The sequence below is a fragment of the Patagioenas fasciata genome, chromosome 2 (genome assembly GCF_037038585.1).
Source record: "Patagioenas fasciata isolate bPatFas1 chromosome 2, bPatFas1.hap1, whole genome shotgun sequence".
Taxonomy (NCBI): domain Eukaryota; kingdom Metazoa; phylum Chordata; class Aves; order Columbiformes; family Columbidae; genus Patagioenas; species Patagioenas fasciata.
Genome location: NC_092521.1, coordinates 2,106,939 through 2,122,082, shown reverse-complemented (window position 1 = coordinate 2,122,082; position 15,144 = coordinate 2,106,939). Strand labels below are relative to the sequence as shown.

Sequence of the window (15,144 nt, the reverse complement as noted above, 5' to 3'; positions counted from 1 at the left end):
TTCTTCATGGAAAGGGTTGTTGGGCATTGGAACAGGGGGCCCAGGGCAGTGCTGGAGTCACCATCCCTGGAGGGTTGACGTTCTCAATGACGTTCTTAGGGACATGGGTTAGTGCCAGATTTGGTTAATGGTTGGACTCAATGATTTTGAAGGGTCTTTTCCAACCAAAATAACTCCATGATTCTATCTGTTGGCATCACCAGCATCCGGGGTGATGGAGTCACAGCCATAGGAGTCGCAGGCTCAGCACTCAGCTGTTTCACCGGTGATGTTTTGCCTGGAAAAAGCTTTTCATCTTCAAAAGTGCTTCACAAATCCTCACTAATTGCATCCGTGCAGGTGCTGGGAGGCAAACCAAGCTTAATTAGAACGTGCAAAATGCTCAGATAGCCAAGCTTTGAGTTTCTCTTTCCTTGACTTACAGCACCCCAGGGCTGAGAGTGGGTCTGGGCTTCCATCCCACCACCTTGTTGCTGGAGCAAGACCCATCTGCAGGACCATGGTGTGATGCTGGTGTCTGGATGCGGTGAGAGGTGGTTTTTTGGCTGGTTGACTTCTCAGACACCGTTCTGGGATGTGGATAGCAGCTCCATGTTCACAGACGTGTCTCCAGAGGAGTGGGCATTGGTGTCCGTATGTCACCCAAGCACCTGCTGCCCCTGCTCGGCGTTGAGTTGGGAAATCAAAGCCTTTCTTTATGCTCACCCCAGAACATCATCCTGCCAGCTCCTCACTTCTCAAGGTCCCTTGGCATCCTCATGGCACCTGTGATGCTCCTTCCCTCACGCTGCAAGGATGGGGCTGCTCTGCCCAGCCCCAACAGGCTTGACTTGGGGTCACCCTGTCCCCAAAAGCCCATCCCTGTCCCCAGTGCCATACATCCAAACATAGCACTGGTGAGTGTAGAGCCACCAGCAGCTCCATCCCTGGTGAGCACAAACCCAACGTGGCATCAGCTCCATTCCTGGCGAGCACAAACCCAACATGGCATCAGCTCCAACCCCGGGGAGCACAAACCCAATGTGGCATCAGCTCCAACCCTGGTGAGCAGAAACACAATGTGGCATCAGCTCCATCCCTGGTGAATACAAACCCAACGTGGCAACAGCTTCATGCTTGGTGAGTACAAATCCAACATTGCATCAGCTTAATCCCCAATGAGCACAAACCCAATGTGGCATCAACTCCATCCCTGGTGAATACAAACCCAATGTGGCATCAGCTTAATCCCCAGGGAGCACAAACCCAACATGGCTTCAGCTCCATCCTTGGTGAGCAGAAACCCAACGTGGCATCAGCACCATCCCTGGTGAATACAAACCTAACATGGCATCAGCTCCATCCCCAGTGAGCACAAACCCAACGTGGCATCAGTTGATCCTTGGTGAGGAGAAACCCAACGTGGCATCAGCTCCATCCCTGTTGAGCACAAACCCAACATGGCATCAGCTCCATCCCTGGTGAATACAAATCCAACAGGGCATCAGCGCCATCCTTGGTGAGCAGAAACCCAACGTGGCATCAGCTTAATCCCCAGGGAGCACAAACCCAACGTGGCATCAGTTGATCCTTGGTGAGCAGAAACCCAACGTGGCATCAGCTGATCCTTGGTGAGCAGAAACCCAACGTGGCATCAGCTCCATCCCTGTTGAGCACAAACCCAACGTGGCATCAGCTCCATCCCTGGTGAATACAAACCCAACATGGCATCAGCGCCATCCTTGGTGAGCAGAAACCCAACGTGGCATCAGCTTAATCCCCAGGTAGCACAAACCCAACGTGGCATCAGTTGATCCTTGGTGAGCAGAAACCCAACGTGGCATCAGCTTAATCCCCAGGTAGCACAAACCCAACATGGCATCAGTTGATCCTTGGTGAGCAGAAACCCAACATGGCTTCAGCTCCATCCTTGGTGAGCACCAACCCAATGTGGCATCAGCTCCATCTCTGGTGAACTCAAACCCAATGTGGCATCAGCTCCATCCCTGCTGGCCCAGGGGCCCATGGCTGTCACCTCCCCATGATGGTGACCCCATGCTGGGTGCAGTAGGCCCCCCAGGACTGAAGGGACCAGAAAGCACCACGCTTACCATCCTGCTACCCACATTTATTCTGTCCCAGCCTTGCAGAGGTACCACGTGATGTGGATCCATGTCCACACCACCTCCCACCCCCTGCCAGGGTCTCCTGGGGGTGTCAGGGTCCCCCTGCTCCCTGGAGGAGTTCGGTCTGGTCCCCATCACCCCTCCTGCCCCATGAGAGGTGGGACAGAGGGGCTCATCTGCAGCCACCCCACTAGTCCTTGGCCATGTCAAGTGCCCGCTCAGTGGCCGCCTCCACGGCATTCATGACGGTGGCCCGCAGCGCGCCCTTCTCCAGCTGGTGCAGCCCATGGATGGTGGTGCCCCCAGGCGTGCAGACGTCTCCTCGCAGCTTCGCCGGGTGCTCCCCTGTCTCCAGCATCATCTTCGCTGCACCCTACGGGAGACCAGGGCGGGTCAAAGAGAAGGGCACATCCCAAACCCCCTTCTCCTTGTCCAGGGATTAGACAGAAACATCTATCCCACCATTATGCCCTTCGCTATCTCCTGGTGACCTCATAATTGGCTTCAAGAGGGGAAACTGAGGCAGGACACCATCCAACACCTCCTCCCTCACTCTGTCACACTGCCAGGTGCCACAAAGCCCAGAGTATTGATGATGACAGGGTCCCCAAGCCCAGCTAGGAGCTGTGGGAGAGGAGTGATGCCACGTGTCCCCCAAGCAACAGCACCGACTCACCAGCAGTGTCTGAGCCGCAATCTTGCTGGCCAAACCGCCCGGCATCCCCATCTTCACCGCTCCCTCGGCCATAGCTTCAGCGAACAAGTAGACCTGGAGGAGAAGAACATTGTGGGTGAGCGCGACAAAAGGGGGGACCCCAAATCCTAACCCTGTGTAGGTGGGATTCTGTCAGCGTCCCATGTCCAGCTGAGCACAGGTGCTTACATAGGCCACCCCACTGCCGCTGAGGCCGGTGTGGATGTTGATGTAGGATTCGGGGACCTCCTCGCAGAGCCCACAGGAGGACAGGAGGCTCTTCAGCAGGGCAGCTTCTCCATCACCAGCACCGCTGCCCCGGGCGAAGACCATCGCCCCTGCCTGCACCACGCATGGCAGGTTGGGCATGAGCCGCAGCACCTTGGTCCCGGCAGGGAGAAGCTGTGGAGAGATGGGGATGGGAGAAGGGGTGACAGCTCCGGGCAGCACCCACGGGTGCCCTGAGACACCGGTGGGTATCGCCGGAGAAGCGCGGTCCATGGGGATGCAACCTGGGTGGGGACATGGTCCTTCTCCACAGGCTTGGGTGCAAATGGGATGAGAAAGAGGAGGAGGAAAAGGAAGAAGCAGCTCACCCGTTGCAGTGTCTGGAGGGTGACACCGGCCGCCAGCGAGACAACAACATGGTGGGGTCCCACGGCAGGACGGATCTCCTGCAGGACCCCCGGCAGGACGTGGGGTTTGGTGGCTAGGAAGACCAGGGTGCTCTCCTGCAGCACCTCCAGGTTGCAGTGGGTGGTCCTGCACCCCGACTCCTGTCCCCAAACAGGGCGAGGTGTCACCGTTTAGCACCACCACCCCCAAAATCCCTATGGGCAAGTCACACGCAGGGACACAGCTTGGGGACCAAAGCGAAGCCACCAAAGCTCTGCCTGGTTTTCACCCAGACCTGATGAGCCAAATCTCCCCACGTGGGTGGGGAAAAGGGTGCCCCAAAATCAGCCCAACATCCCCCCCGCCCCAAACGGGGTGGTTTGTCACCTTGTGTCACCACTCACCCGCCAAGCACCCAGGTTTCTGTCCGATGGGGCGCTGGCCATGATGCTGCTGGCTGGCACCTTCCCTTGGGGAACACGGGGACCGGGGTGAGCGGCTGGGGTGGCCCCAGGGTGGTGGGGACACCCCAGCGCAGCCTGGGGACCCCGATTTCAGATGGGATGGGCTCGTCTTCTCCAGTCCGGGGGACACGGAGCAAAAGGGACCGGGGACGGCTGGCACGGGCACCCCACGGGGACAGCTATGGGCACCCTGTTGTGTCACAGTGTGGTGACAAGGGAGGTGACCCCAAAAGCAGAGGCCACCCCCTAACTTTGGAGTATGAACAGGGCTGTACCCACACGGCAATATGAGACCTGGGTGGGACGGACAGGGCTGGCCCCATGTCACTCTGTGGGGCAGGGATCACAAGGAGGTGACAGGACAGGGCTGTCCTGTGTCCCCAGACTGATCTACAGGGCAGGGACTCCAGGGAGGGGACAAGCCAGGTTGTCCCTATGTCCCCACACTGATCTCTAGGACAGAGACCCTTGGGAGGGGGACAGGATAGGGCTGTCTCCATGTCACTCTGTGGGGCAGGGATTACTAGGAGGGGACAGGACAGGGCTGTCCCCGTGTCCCCACACTGATCTATGGGGCAGGGACCCCAGGAAGAGCAGAGACTCTGGGGAGTGGGACAGGACAGGGCTGTCCCCATGTCACTCTATGGGGCAGCAATCACAAGGAGGCGACAGGACAGGGCTGTCCCCATGTCCCCACACTGATCTACACCGCAGGGACTCCAAGGACAGGCCAAGCCAGGACTGTCCCCATGTCCCCACGCTGACCTATAGGGGATGAAGCCCAAGGAGGGGACAAGCCCGGGCTGTCCCCATATCCCCACACCCGTCTGTGGGACAGGGACCCCCGGGCCGCACTCCCTGGGCCGTACCTGCCCTCAGCAGCCCCCGGGCCAGACCTCCCGCCATCCGCCCGGCGCCCACGAACCCGACCCGCAGCTCCGCCGCCTCCATCGCTGCGTGGACACGCCCCCTTCCAGACCACGCCCCCTCCAAGACCACACCCCCAATAACTCATTGGCTACGCTCTGCCCTCCGCGCCCGCTCATTGGCGATGCGTCGCTATAAGGGGCGGGGCCTGCGCGAAGGGCGGGCGTCTGCGCAGGTGCGGGGCTGCTCCGCTCTACGCGTAGGGGGAAACAGGGCCCCGGGGATGTGGCCAAAACCCCTGGTACCCCTGAGTGGGCTGGGGGGTTCTTTCAATGGGGTGGGTCCCGTTGAGGCGGGGGGGGCTGTCCCGCAAACCGGTCCGTGGGTTTTTGGGGGGCTGCTCCCGACCTGGGGGTGCTCCCCACCCTCTGTCTCCCTGCAGGACCCACACAACATGCTGCCCCGGAGCTGCTGGGTTCTGCTGCTCTTCTGTGCTGCTGCCAGGTGTTTTGGGTGGCTGGGCCTCAGCACATCACTGGAGAACCTGGGGACCCCCCTGGAACTGGGGGCTCCCCCAGAGGTGGGGACCCCTCCGATGTGTCCCCTTCAACATGACCACGGGTGACGAGCAGTTCCAGGCTAAAGCCTCGTGCTGGGTGCTGTCACTCTTGCCACCATCAGACGTGGCAGTGGGGCTCCCCCCCACCCCAACTGGCAAATGGGGTTCACTGGGACCCCCCACCCTGGGCAGCCCTTTTGTGAAGTGTGGGGTGCCACATATCCTATGTCAGATGGTTTTGGGGGGGTGAGGGCCAAGTGCTAGGGTGGGCTTGCACCTTTCTCCTTATCTTCCACACCCAAAACCCACCCCTCTGTACCCGCACCCATGGGTGCTGACAATGGTGCTGCCACCAGGTCGTGGTGCAATTCGGCTCATCCTGCACCCACCTGAGTGAGGAAGAGGAGTTGGCCAAGCTGAGGGTCGACCAATCCAACTGCCGGGCCACCGAGGGTCACCAGACATCCCCCTGCACACCAGACATGGTAAGATGCCAGGACAGGGCACCCCAAATCCTGGTTTCTCCACTCCCACCCCAAATCCTATAGTAACCCTATGCAATTCCCCCTCAAAAATCCCAAACTTTGAGCTGCAGCCGCCTACCTCTGCTCAGCCTCTCATCTTCATTTTGGGGTAAAACCAGCCCTATTTAGCTCATTTCCCACATGGTGATTGGGGTTTCTGCTCCTGATCCCCTTCCCACCCCTGGCCTTGCTCTTTCTGCAGCACCATGGGATGGAGATTAATCACTGGGGGCTCATTTTGGGGTGCAGAGGGGGGAAAATGAGCATCTACCTGGTGCATGGTGGTGGGTATCACTGTGGGCTGATGGTTTTTTGGGGGCTGTGGGGTCACCCCTCTCACTACCACCCCAATATTCACCCCAGGAGTGGCCAAAACTGGAGACCCCTAACCACCGCAGCCTGCAGTGGCTGGAGGAGACCCTTGTCACCAGTGAGTGGCTCCGGGTGGCCCAGCTCATGGAGGACATCACCCAGGAGATGGGTAAGAGCCACCAGCTAGGATGCTGCTACATCCCTGTGTCCCATCTCAGGGACCAACACACCTTCTCGTGCCTCCCTGTAGGGAACGCAAGCACCTGTGGGGCCGTGGGGCTCCAGGAACAGCACCGAGTTGTCCTGTCCAACTTCCACCGTGTGCAGGAAAGAGCTCGGGACGTCCATTCCCAACTAGGTGGGAACACAACAAACCCCATTCCCAGCTCTTTTTGCCCAGGGTCACCCCTGGGTTCAGCTTCACGGGCTCATCCCGACGTCATCTCCGTCTCTGTGCACAGAGAGTGACATGGACCTTCTGCTGGCCCAGCAGCACCAGGTGGAAGAGGTGATGGAGAAGCTGCAATGGGTCAATCGGAGCCTGGGACTGATGCTGGTGGCCATGGAGGGCGCACGGGACCAGCTGGAGAACCACCTGCAACATCTCCACACCAACTTTGAGCCAGCTGGTGAGTTGGGGACGGGTGCTGGTGGGTGGATGGGTGCTGGTGGGCACCAACACCATGCTCTTGCTCCTCATCCCGCAGGTCGGAGCCCAAGTTTCACCTCCCGCATCCTCCACGGCTCCTGCTTTATGCTGCTGGTCACGCTCCTGGTGCCCACATCACCCCGTGTCACCCTCCTCCTCCTCTTCCTCGCCTCCAGCGCCCTCAGCGACCTCCTCAGCATCCCGGCGCTCTCTGCTCTCCTGGTCCTCGCTGTGGCAGGTGGGGATGATGTGGAGGGACCTGGTTGGGGACACGCCACCCTGGGGCTGCTCCAGGGGTGGCCTGGGGGTGCTCTGCCCTTTCCCACTCTCTCACTTAACCGCAGGGCAGTGGCTGGTGACAGTCACGCACCACGATGCTGAGGAAGCTTGGCCAGCGTTTCCCCACCACCGACTCACCTCCACCCCAGACAGGTAGGAAATGGTTGGGGAGACATGGACATGGCACCCTTGGGAGCTTCTAGGACCCATCCTGGATGGATGTCCCATCCTGGATGTCCCATCCTGCTGCCATCTGGCAGAGGTCCCCAGAAGGGGTTGCTGGTCCTCAAGAGGGAGCAAGACACATCATGGTGGCTTTCCTGCAGCTTTTGGGCACCTCATCCCACCTCCCTGCCCTAGGTAGAAACCTAGAGGAGGGTGTGGGAAAGCTGGAGAAGGGGCTGCCAATGTGATGAGGATGAAGAAGGAACCACCAAGGTGATGGAGCTCTGGGTTTCCTTCTTCTTATGTAGGAAGCGTGAAATGAAGCTCTTGCAGGAGGAGCTGGACAGGATGGATTTGAGCTGCCTGCAAGGTGGGAGCTGGCCAGGCAGGGGGGATGTCTATGGGATGGGAGGGCTGAAGCCCCAGCACATCCCCATCCTGTGCTGGGGTATTTTTGTTACCCTAAAGTGCCCTCAAGCTACACTAGGGCATGTCCACCACCCCGGATTGTCCCCATCCAGCACTTGAGAACAGGAGAGGTGGGAGTGTGTCACCACCCACACCATGTTCTTGCAGAGCCCTCAGTCCTGGAGCAGTCCCCAAAGATGGCACAGGATGTCCCCAGATTAGGACAAGTGTCACCTGTCCCTGGTGCCTGGAGGACTAAGCTGAGCTCATATGGGGTAAGCCTGACCTTGGGGGTTGGTGCTGGGTAGGATGTCCCCAGCTTGGGCCAGACTCTCCTCCTGGGGACAAGTGGGTCCCCCTGAGAGTCAGGCCCTCTAGGATTGGGGTGTCCTCACGGTGACAGTACCTCTGGGTGCTGGACACCCTGTTGGGAGAGGGATTGGGCTGGTGTCACAGCACTTGTGGGGACATGACACCCAAGGAGGACTTTTGAGTGGAAGGAGGTGTCCTCCAAGGAAGGATGGACAAGGGACATCTGCAGGACAGGAGGGTCACTAGGTGTCCCACCAAACCTCCTCTTCCTCAACTAGGTGATGCCAGAGCTGGCCCCAGGTGTCAAACCCAACAGCCCAACCCAGTCACCAGCCAGCGATGGGTGAGTGCCAACCATAGGGGACATTCCTTCTCCAGGGACACATTGGGGCTGGTGTCACCTCAGGGTACAGCCAGTGACCTGCCAGTGGGGGGACAACCCCTCTGGGTGCTTTTTGGGCTGCTGATGGGTCTCTCTCTTCCATAGGTCCTTGCTGTCCCCACGGTCCCCATGCCAGGGGCTCACCAGGGTTGGGCAGCGATGTCGGAAAAAAGCCATCCCTGGGCAGGACTTCTGCCACATCCACACCACCAGTAGAACCTCATGCAGCAGCTTGGCCATGGACTCATCCCCCCACATCTGACCCTCTACCTCCTCCCAGAGGGGTTTTAAACCACTTTTTTGGGGGGACAACATCCATGGTGCTGCTTGGGACCCTATGGGTGCCATCTGGTACAGGACCATGCTGTAGGGCAGATGTTCCTCATCCCTGCAATTTTATACTATTTGCATATATTTTAATAAATGCTGTATTTACAGCTGGAGCTTTCCCTCTTTGCTCCCCCCATCTCAATGGGGTGGCTTTGCTGAGGGCTTTGGGACCATCCCCACATGGCCAAAAGTAGCAGCAACAACCCATTCCTGCAGCAGAGGAATAACCCTGATCACCTTCCCTTTATTATGGTCTAATTACAGGTAATTAGCAGTGTAGATCATTACAGCTCAGCAGGAGCCACCAGCTGCTTCTGTGTGGCCAAGGAGGCGGTAGTGGCTCCTATTGGGTGGCCACCACCTTGTCTGAGGTCCCAGCACCTTTGGGGTGCCCCAACCTTCTTCTCCCCTGCCCTGGGCAGAAATGTGGGGGCTGTTCCCTGGATTCTGGCCCCCTTTTACTTTGGAAATGTCACCGTCACCCCCAAGCCCCGTCCTCTGTCCCAGCAAAGGACAACCCTGAGTTGAAGAGGATGATGCCGGTGCCACGTTGGTCCGTCACTTCCTGGCGTTGGCGTAGTTGGCACTGAACCAGGCACAGGTCTCCTTCACAGCTAGGGAGGGAGAAGATGGGATGGATTTGGGGAATGCAGTTTGTTCATGGAATAGTTTGGGTTGGGAGGGACATTTTTGAAGGTCATCTGGTCCAACCCCCATGCTGTGAGCAGGGGCATCTTCACCCCGATCAGGTTGCTCAGAGCCCTGTCCAGCCTGGCCTGGGATGTCTCCAGGGACAGGGCATCCACCACCTCTCTGGGCAACGTCTTCCAGTGTTCATCCACCCTCATGATAACAGATTTCTTCCTTATATCTAGTCTGAGTCTCCTCTCAGTTTAAAACCATCACCCCTTCTCCTATCACAACAGGCCCTGCTAAAATGTCCGTCCCCATCTTTATCAGCCCTTTTAGGTACTCATCCTGAAGCCGCTGCGGCTCATTGCAGCGCTAGAACCTCCATGTTTCATGGAGTCCCCATCTCACCTTGCCTGAAGGGGGTGAATTCGAAGCCGGGCAGGTAGCGCCGTAGCTTGGCGTTGCTGGCCGTCTTCTTGAACTGCCCGTCCGCCTTACTGGTGTCAAACTGGGATGGGAAGGATTAAGGGAAACCAACGGGGGAAAGAAGTGTCTCGCTCTGTCCCACCACGTCCTGGCTGGTATGGTGGGGGGAAACAAAGAACCATTTGGGCTGGAAAAGACCCTCAAGATCATGGAGTCCAACCATTAACCCAACACTGGCACTGTCCCATGTCCCTGAGAACCTCATCGCTGTGTCTGTTCAACCCCTCCAGGGATGGTGACTCCACCACTGCCCTGGGCAGCCTGTTCCAATACCCGACAACCTGTTGATGCTCTGGGCTGTAGCATCTCGTCTGGAGCCCTATGGTCATTGGTAGAAAGTGGTGACCAGCCTGCGGTGAAGGATACAACCACCTCTCCCCTGAAGTCCATGGCCTCCGTGATCGCCTCTGCTGCCTCCCTGATGGAGACTTCATCTTCTTCTCCCACTGTGGAGAAGGCCGTGATGGTGGCTGTTCCTCTATCTTCTTGGAAAGGGGTTGGAGGAGAGGTTAAGGGGGGGTAAACTGAGACTTACCTGACAAAATGATGGGTTCCACCTCATTGTATTCCCGCAGGACCCAAAGGAAGAGCCGAGCCAGGTCCTGTGGAAAGACATCAAAAGGGGATCCAACCGTGAGGATGGTCAGCACTGCCCAGGACAACCCAGGTGGGCCCTGTTGAGGTTCAGACATCGGCCCCCCCAGCCCCATAACCTGCCCTCCCCATGGCCACACGTACCATGGAGTAGATGAACTGTCTCCTGGGCTTGCCCGTCCCCCAGACGGTCAAAGCAGAGCCAGTCTCTGCGGGAGGAAGAACAACATGGCCATGAGCCCCCTCCACCACCCCCAGCTACCCTGCCAAGCAGCTCACAGAGCACGTGGGGGAGAAAAACCCCAACCCTCCCCCCAAAAAACCCCCTAAGTCCCACCACGCTCACGTTTGGCCAGGTAGACCTTATGGATGAGCCCCGGCAGGACGTGGCCGTCCTCGATGTTGAAGTTGTCGTGAGGCCCGAAGACGTTGGTGGGGATGACGGCGGTGAAGCGGCAGCCGTGCTGCTCAAAGTAGCCCCTGGGTGAGAGCGGGGGTGGGATGCAGGTGGGTTGTCCACAAGCTTCTGTCACCCCCCTCTCCACCAAAGAGCTGACCCTGGCCACCAGCATCTCCATCTGCTGAGCCCATGTGTCTCCCCAGCTCCATTTAATTTTTGGGAGCCCCAGGGGATTCCCCTCGCCCCAAAAACCAGAGGGTGGTTGCAGCCCACAGGGGTCTCCTATGTCCCCCCCCACACCTATTCTGGATGTCGATCATTCTCTTGGCGTAGGAGTAGCCGAAGTTGGAGCTGTGAGGTGGCCCGTTGTGAATCTGGGGACAAGAGAGCACAGAGTTAAGCAGGACAGGGACCCCGGCCCGGGGTGGGGATGGAGATGCTCACCATGGTCTCATCGATGGGGTACGTTGTTTTGTCTGGGAAGATGCAGGTGGAAAGGCAGGAGACGACTTTGTGCACCCCAGTCTCGTACGCCGATTGCAGGACGTTGTCGTTGATATGGATGTTTCTCCTCTAAGGAAGGAGAGATTTGTCAGAGTTGTGGGGTGGGGGCATTCAAAATGCTGCACCCTTTGGGTAATAACTCATTAAAAACCCCAAAAACCAGAGGAGCTTCGGTTTGGCCCCACAACATGTCCCACCTTAGGGAGGGCAGCATCCTTAGGGACCCTAATATTACCTGTTCGCTGGGTGCTCACCCAAAAATCCAGGTTGTAGCGGATGTTTTTGAAGAGGCCTCCGACCATGGCAGCCAGGTGGATGACATGGGTGGGCTTGTGCCGTTCAAACAGGGCTTTGGTCTCCGCGGCACTCCTGGGATGAGAAATTTTGGGGTTCAGTGGGGTCAGACAGAGCAGACTGGGGACTTCCCAAGCGCAAACCCATGTGGTCAACTCACGTCAAGTCGGCGTCTCTGGAGGACACGAAGATCCACTCCTCGTCCGGCTGCCCCTCTCCATCTGCCACCACCTTCTCAATGGCTCTTCCCACCAAACCGGTGCCGCCCGTCACCAGGATGCGCTTGGTCACTGGTCCCGTTGCCTCCATGGCAGCCAAAGCCCTGCGGGGTCACCTGGGGTCACCTCGGGGTGCACCTTGCTATGGACCACCGAGCTCACCCCCACCCTGACGTGGGCACCCAGGAGCGTCACCACGCACCAGGTTGGTGGGATTATTTTTTTGGGGTGGAGGTTTACCAGCAAAGGGGAAAAGGAAAGCGGGAGCCGTGTGTTTAACGGTGATGTGGCCAGGCCGGGGCAGCAGAAACTCGTCAGCTGTAGTTGCTAATTAAGGAAACCGGCAGGTGGCCTGTGGGCTCCCGCGGCACCTGGACAGGGGCCAGATCCTGCCACGTGGCGCCACACAGGCTCTGGAAACGGAGGTTCATCCTGCACCCCCACACCTCCCTGGAGCCCCACATCTGCACCCCAGGTCTGCACCCCAGATCTCCCCCTGCACCCCAGGTCTGCACCCCAGATCTCCTCTTGCACCCCAAACCCCAGGTCTGCACCCTATACTTCCCCCTGCACCTTAAATCCCAGTCCTGCACCCCAAACCCCATGTCTGCACTCTAGACCCCCCCCACACACCCCAAACCCCAGGTCTGCACCCCACACCTCCCCTGTACCCCAAACTCCAGGTCTGCACATTTGACATTCCCTGCACCCAAATCCCAGATCTGCACTCTGGACACCCCTTGTACCCCAAACCCCAGATCTGCACCCCACACCTCCCCTGCACCCCAAATCCCAGATCTGCACTCTGGGCACCCCTTGTACCCCAAACCCCAGATCTGCACCCTGGACACCCCCTGAACCCCAAACCCCGTGTCTACACCTTACACCTGACCACACCCCAAATCTCAGGTCTGCACCTCAAGCCCTAGGTCTGCCCACCTGACACCCCTTGCACCCCAAATCCAATGTCTGCACCCTGAACCCCTGCTGCACCCCAAATCTCACTCTGCACCCCACGACTCCACTGTACCCCAAGCCCCCCAGGTTTGCACTCTGGACACCCCTTTCACCCAAATCCCAGGTCTGCACTCCACCCCTCTTCTGCACCCCAAACCCCAGGTCTGCATCCCCTTCCTCCCCACACCCCAGCTCCCCTCCCGCAGTGCCACCCCTATCCCAAACCACAGCCTCCCACCGCGGGGCCCCCCTTCATACCCCCCCTGGTGCTCTCCCCTCCCTTTGGGGACCCCCCAACTTCTACACCCCCCCCGAGCACCCTCGCTTTGTGGGGGTGCTGCCCCCGGAAACGCTCTCTGATGGGGCGGGGGGTCCCGTCTCACCCCGGCACGGGGCTCGGCTGAGCTCGGCAGGACTCGGCTGCGTTCGGCGGAACTCGGCTGGGTTCGGCTCGGCTCTGCCCAGCCCTCGGCGGTGTTCGGCTCGGCGATGCCCGGCTCTCGGCTGCGTTCGGCGGAACTCGGCTGGATTCGGCTCGGCGCTGCCTCGCCCTCGGCTCCTCTCGGAAGGGTTCGGCTTGGTGCTGCCCGGCCTTCGGAGGGGCTCAGCTGGGTTCGGCTCGGTGCTGCCCGGCCCTCGGCTCCTCTCGGAAAGGTTCGGTTGGGTTCGGCTCGGTGCTGCCCGGCCCTCGGCTGGGCTCGGAGGTGCTCGGCTGGGTTCGGTTCGGCGCTGCCCGGCCCTCGGCTCCTCTCGGCGGGGCTCGGCTCCGCTTCCTGCCACCCCCCCGCCGTCACCGAGCGCCGCCGCTCGGCTCCTCGGGAAATTGAGTCCGCGCCTGGAGTCGCACCGGCACATCCCCACCCCCCCTCCACCCCAACGTGCAGAGCTCACCAAAAGGGATTTCAATGGAAAAAAAGCTTAATTGTCTTTAATGCACTTAAACTGAGATTAAAAGTAAGCGGAGCTTTCCGGTGGGTGAGGGATGGTTTCCAAGGCAGTCCCCTCTCCAGCTGGCTTTTCCTTTGGGATTCCTGCAAAGCAAAGGCACTTGCACGACCAGCTCTAAATTAAAATGGTGAAGAATTGGATTAAGGGAGACCCAGCCAGGAATTCACAGTTTTCCCCCAGAAGAGCAAACACCCAGGTGTTGAGGAGTAGCGAGATATCACAGTTTTTCACTTGCTTTCCCCCTCCTCCTTTTTCCCGGGTGCGACCTGGAGGAGGAAAGTGTCCTTTTCCTTTGGGAAAACCTCAGGAAAAGCTGAATCCTTGGGGATCCCCTTCCTGTGGGGGTGGTGCTGTCATATTTCCCCCCTGCACATCGAAAGATGTCACCTTGTCCTTGTGTGACCAGCCATGTACCATGGAAGCATCTGACCCCTTTGCCAGCTGGGTGAGCCCAGCGTGTCCCCAGTTCTCCCAGCTCCAAAATCCTGCTCCCACGAGTGACTTCAGTCCCGGTGCGACTTCCCTTCTCCACAATGTAGGATGCTCCCGTTGCTCTCACACGTGGAGACGGGGATGAAGCACTGAAACTCCTTCTCCATGCATCAGCAAACGGCATCAGCTCTTTGATTCTGCACGACACACCGAGGCTTGGCAAAGGAACCTCACGCTGATGTTCCCTGCGTGTCCCATTCCACCTGCGCTGCCTCCAGGCAGGGGGATGAATCACAGCCACCCATATCCAGCTGTATCCACACTTCTAGCTCAGCGCCTCGTAAAATCATGGAAGAGTTTGCATTGGAAAGGACCTTCAAAACTCATCCAGTCCAAACCCCCTGCCATGAGCAGGGACATCTTCAACTAGATCAGGGTGCTCAGAGCCCCGTCCAGCCTGGCCTTGAAGACTTCCAATGGTGGAACAACCATTAGGTGAGCCAGGGAAAGGCAAAAGGGCCAAGGAAGATATTCCAGGTGCCTGTGAGAGGATAAGATCTTCCTGCTGCATCCCGTGAGCTTCTGAGACTAATTACGAGTAACCCCTGTTTTGACCGAGGAATTGCCATGAGGTGGTACAGCCAGAGCTGCTGCGGCAGCAGCGGAATAACCACAGTGCTGGCTTTAAATATGGTAATTCTGGAGCTAATTACTAAAACAACATTAGGGCATGAGGGAAGATCACAGGGGAGAGGTGTAAACTTGCAATGACCGCATGGGATGGAGCAGGACTTTCGGTATTATCTTGCAAAATCTCATGAATTAAGGATGAAAGCCTGGAGAAGAACCATGAGCTCAACTGGGCAGGTCTCTGGCGTGACACGAACCAGAAGACAGCAGGCAGGATAAATCTTGAGTGGCTTGGTCAGATCCCATCACTGTCAGGGATCTGCTGCTTCATCTGACGCGTGATTTCCGTAACGAAGCTTTCTCGTGGGTGACCTCTTTCACTC

The 15,144-nt window shown here is 58.5% G+C and overlaps 3 protein-coding genes across 3 annotated transcripts; 1 reads left to right on the top strand and 2 right to left on the bottom strand.

The window, feature by feature from the left end:
* Positions 1-2,086: 2,086 nt before the first annotated feature.
* Positions 2,087-4,859, bottom strand: PYCR3 (pyrroline-5-carboxylate reductase 3). The gene is made up of 6 exons (XM_065831860.2): positions 4,748-4,859; positions 3,819-3,883; positions 3,396-3,575; positions 2,989-3,201; positions 2,782-2,874; positions 2,087-2,478 (listed from the first exon to the last, which is right to left on the bottom strand). The coding sequence occupies exons 1-6, from the start codon at positions 4,827-4,829 to the stop codon at positions 2,296-2,298; spliced, it is 816 nt and encodes a 271-aa protein (XP_065687932.1). The 5' UTR covers positions 4,830-4,859; the 3' UTR covers positions 2,087-2,295.
* A 166-nt stretch (positions 4,860-5,025) lies between these two features.
* On the top strand, positions 5,026-8,761 carry LOC136097773 (protein brambleberry-like). Its single transcript, XM_071803734.1, has 12 exons — positions 5,026-5,082; positions 5,188-5,325; positions 5,661-5,789; positions 6,192-6,309; positions 6,391-6,498; positions 6,602-6,769; positions 6,848-7,027; positions 7,134-7,221; positions 7,542-7,603; positions 7,810-7,916; positions 8,232-8,296; positions 8,441-8,761. Exons 1-12 carry the CDS (start codon positions 5,029-5,031, stop codon positions 8,595-8,597), a joined length of 1,374 nt encoding a protein of 457 aa, XP_071659835.1. The 5' UTR covers positions 5,026-5,028; the 3' UTR covers positions 8,598-8,761.
* A 128-nt stretch (positions 8,762-8,889) lies between these two features.
* Positions 8,890-13,531, bottom strand: GFUS (GDP-L-fucose synthase). Its single transcript, XM_065831305.2, has 12 exons — positions 13,135-13,531; positions 12,035-12,121; positions 11,737-11,898; positions 11,537-11,651; positions 11,223-11,351; positions 11,079-11,152; positions 10,725-10,858; positions 10,523-10,587; positions 10,320-10,386; positions 10,151-10,230; positions 9,707-9,806; positions 8,890-9,279 (listed from the first exon to the last, which is right to left on the bottom strand). Exons 3-12 carry the CDS (start codon positions 11,883-11,885, stop codon positions 9,224-9,226), a joined length of 969 nt encoding a protein of 322 aa, XP_065687377.1. The 5' UTR covers positions 11,886-11,898; positions 12,035-12,121; positions 13,135-13,531; the 3' UTR covers positions 8,890-9,223.
* Positions 13,532-15,144: the final 1,613 nt, after the last annotated feature.

Coding starts and splice junctions, on each gene's coding strand:
- PYCR3 (XM_065831860.2), bottom strand. CDS start 4,829: ATGGAGGCGGCGGAGCTGCGGGTCGGGTTCGTGGGCGCCGGGCGGATG. Junction 3,884..4,747: donor CCGGGGGCTGCTGAGGGCAG/GTACGGCCCAGG, acceptor GTGTTCCCCAAG/GGAAGGTGCCAGCCAGCAGC. Junction 2,479..2,781: donor TTGCGGCTCAGACACTGCTG/GTGAGTCGGTGC, acceptor GGTCTCCCGTAG/GGTGCAGCGAAGATGATGCT.
- LOC136097773 (XM_071803734.1), top strand. CDS start 5,029: ATGTGGCCAAAACCCCTGGTACCCCTGAGTGGGCTGGGGGGTTCTTTC. Junction 5,083..5,187: donor TGGGGGGTTCTTTCAATGGG/GTGGGTCCCGTT, acceptor GTCTCCCTGCAG/GACCCACACAACATGCTGCC. Junction 8,297..8,440: donor CAGTCACCAGCCAGCGATGG/GTGAGTGCCAAC, acceptor TCTCTTCCATAG/GTCCTTGCTGTCCCCACGGT.
- GFUS (XM_065831305.2), bottom strand. CDS start 11,885: ATGGAGGCAACGGGACCAGTGACCAAGCGCATCCTGGTGACGGGCGGC. Junction 11,352..11,536: donor GCTACAACCTGGATTTTTGG/GTGAGCACCCAG, acceptor CTCCTTCCTTAG/AGGAGAAACATCCATATCAA. Junction 10,387..10,522: donor GACAGTTCATCTACTCCATG/GTACGTGTGGCC, acceptor GTCTTTCCACAG/GACCTGGCTCGGCTCTTCCT.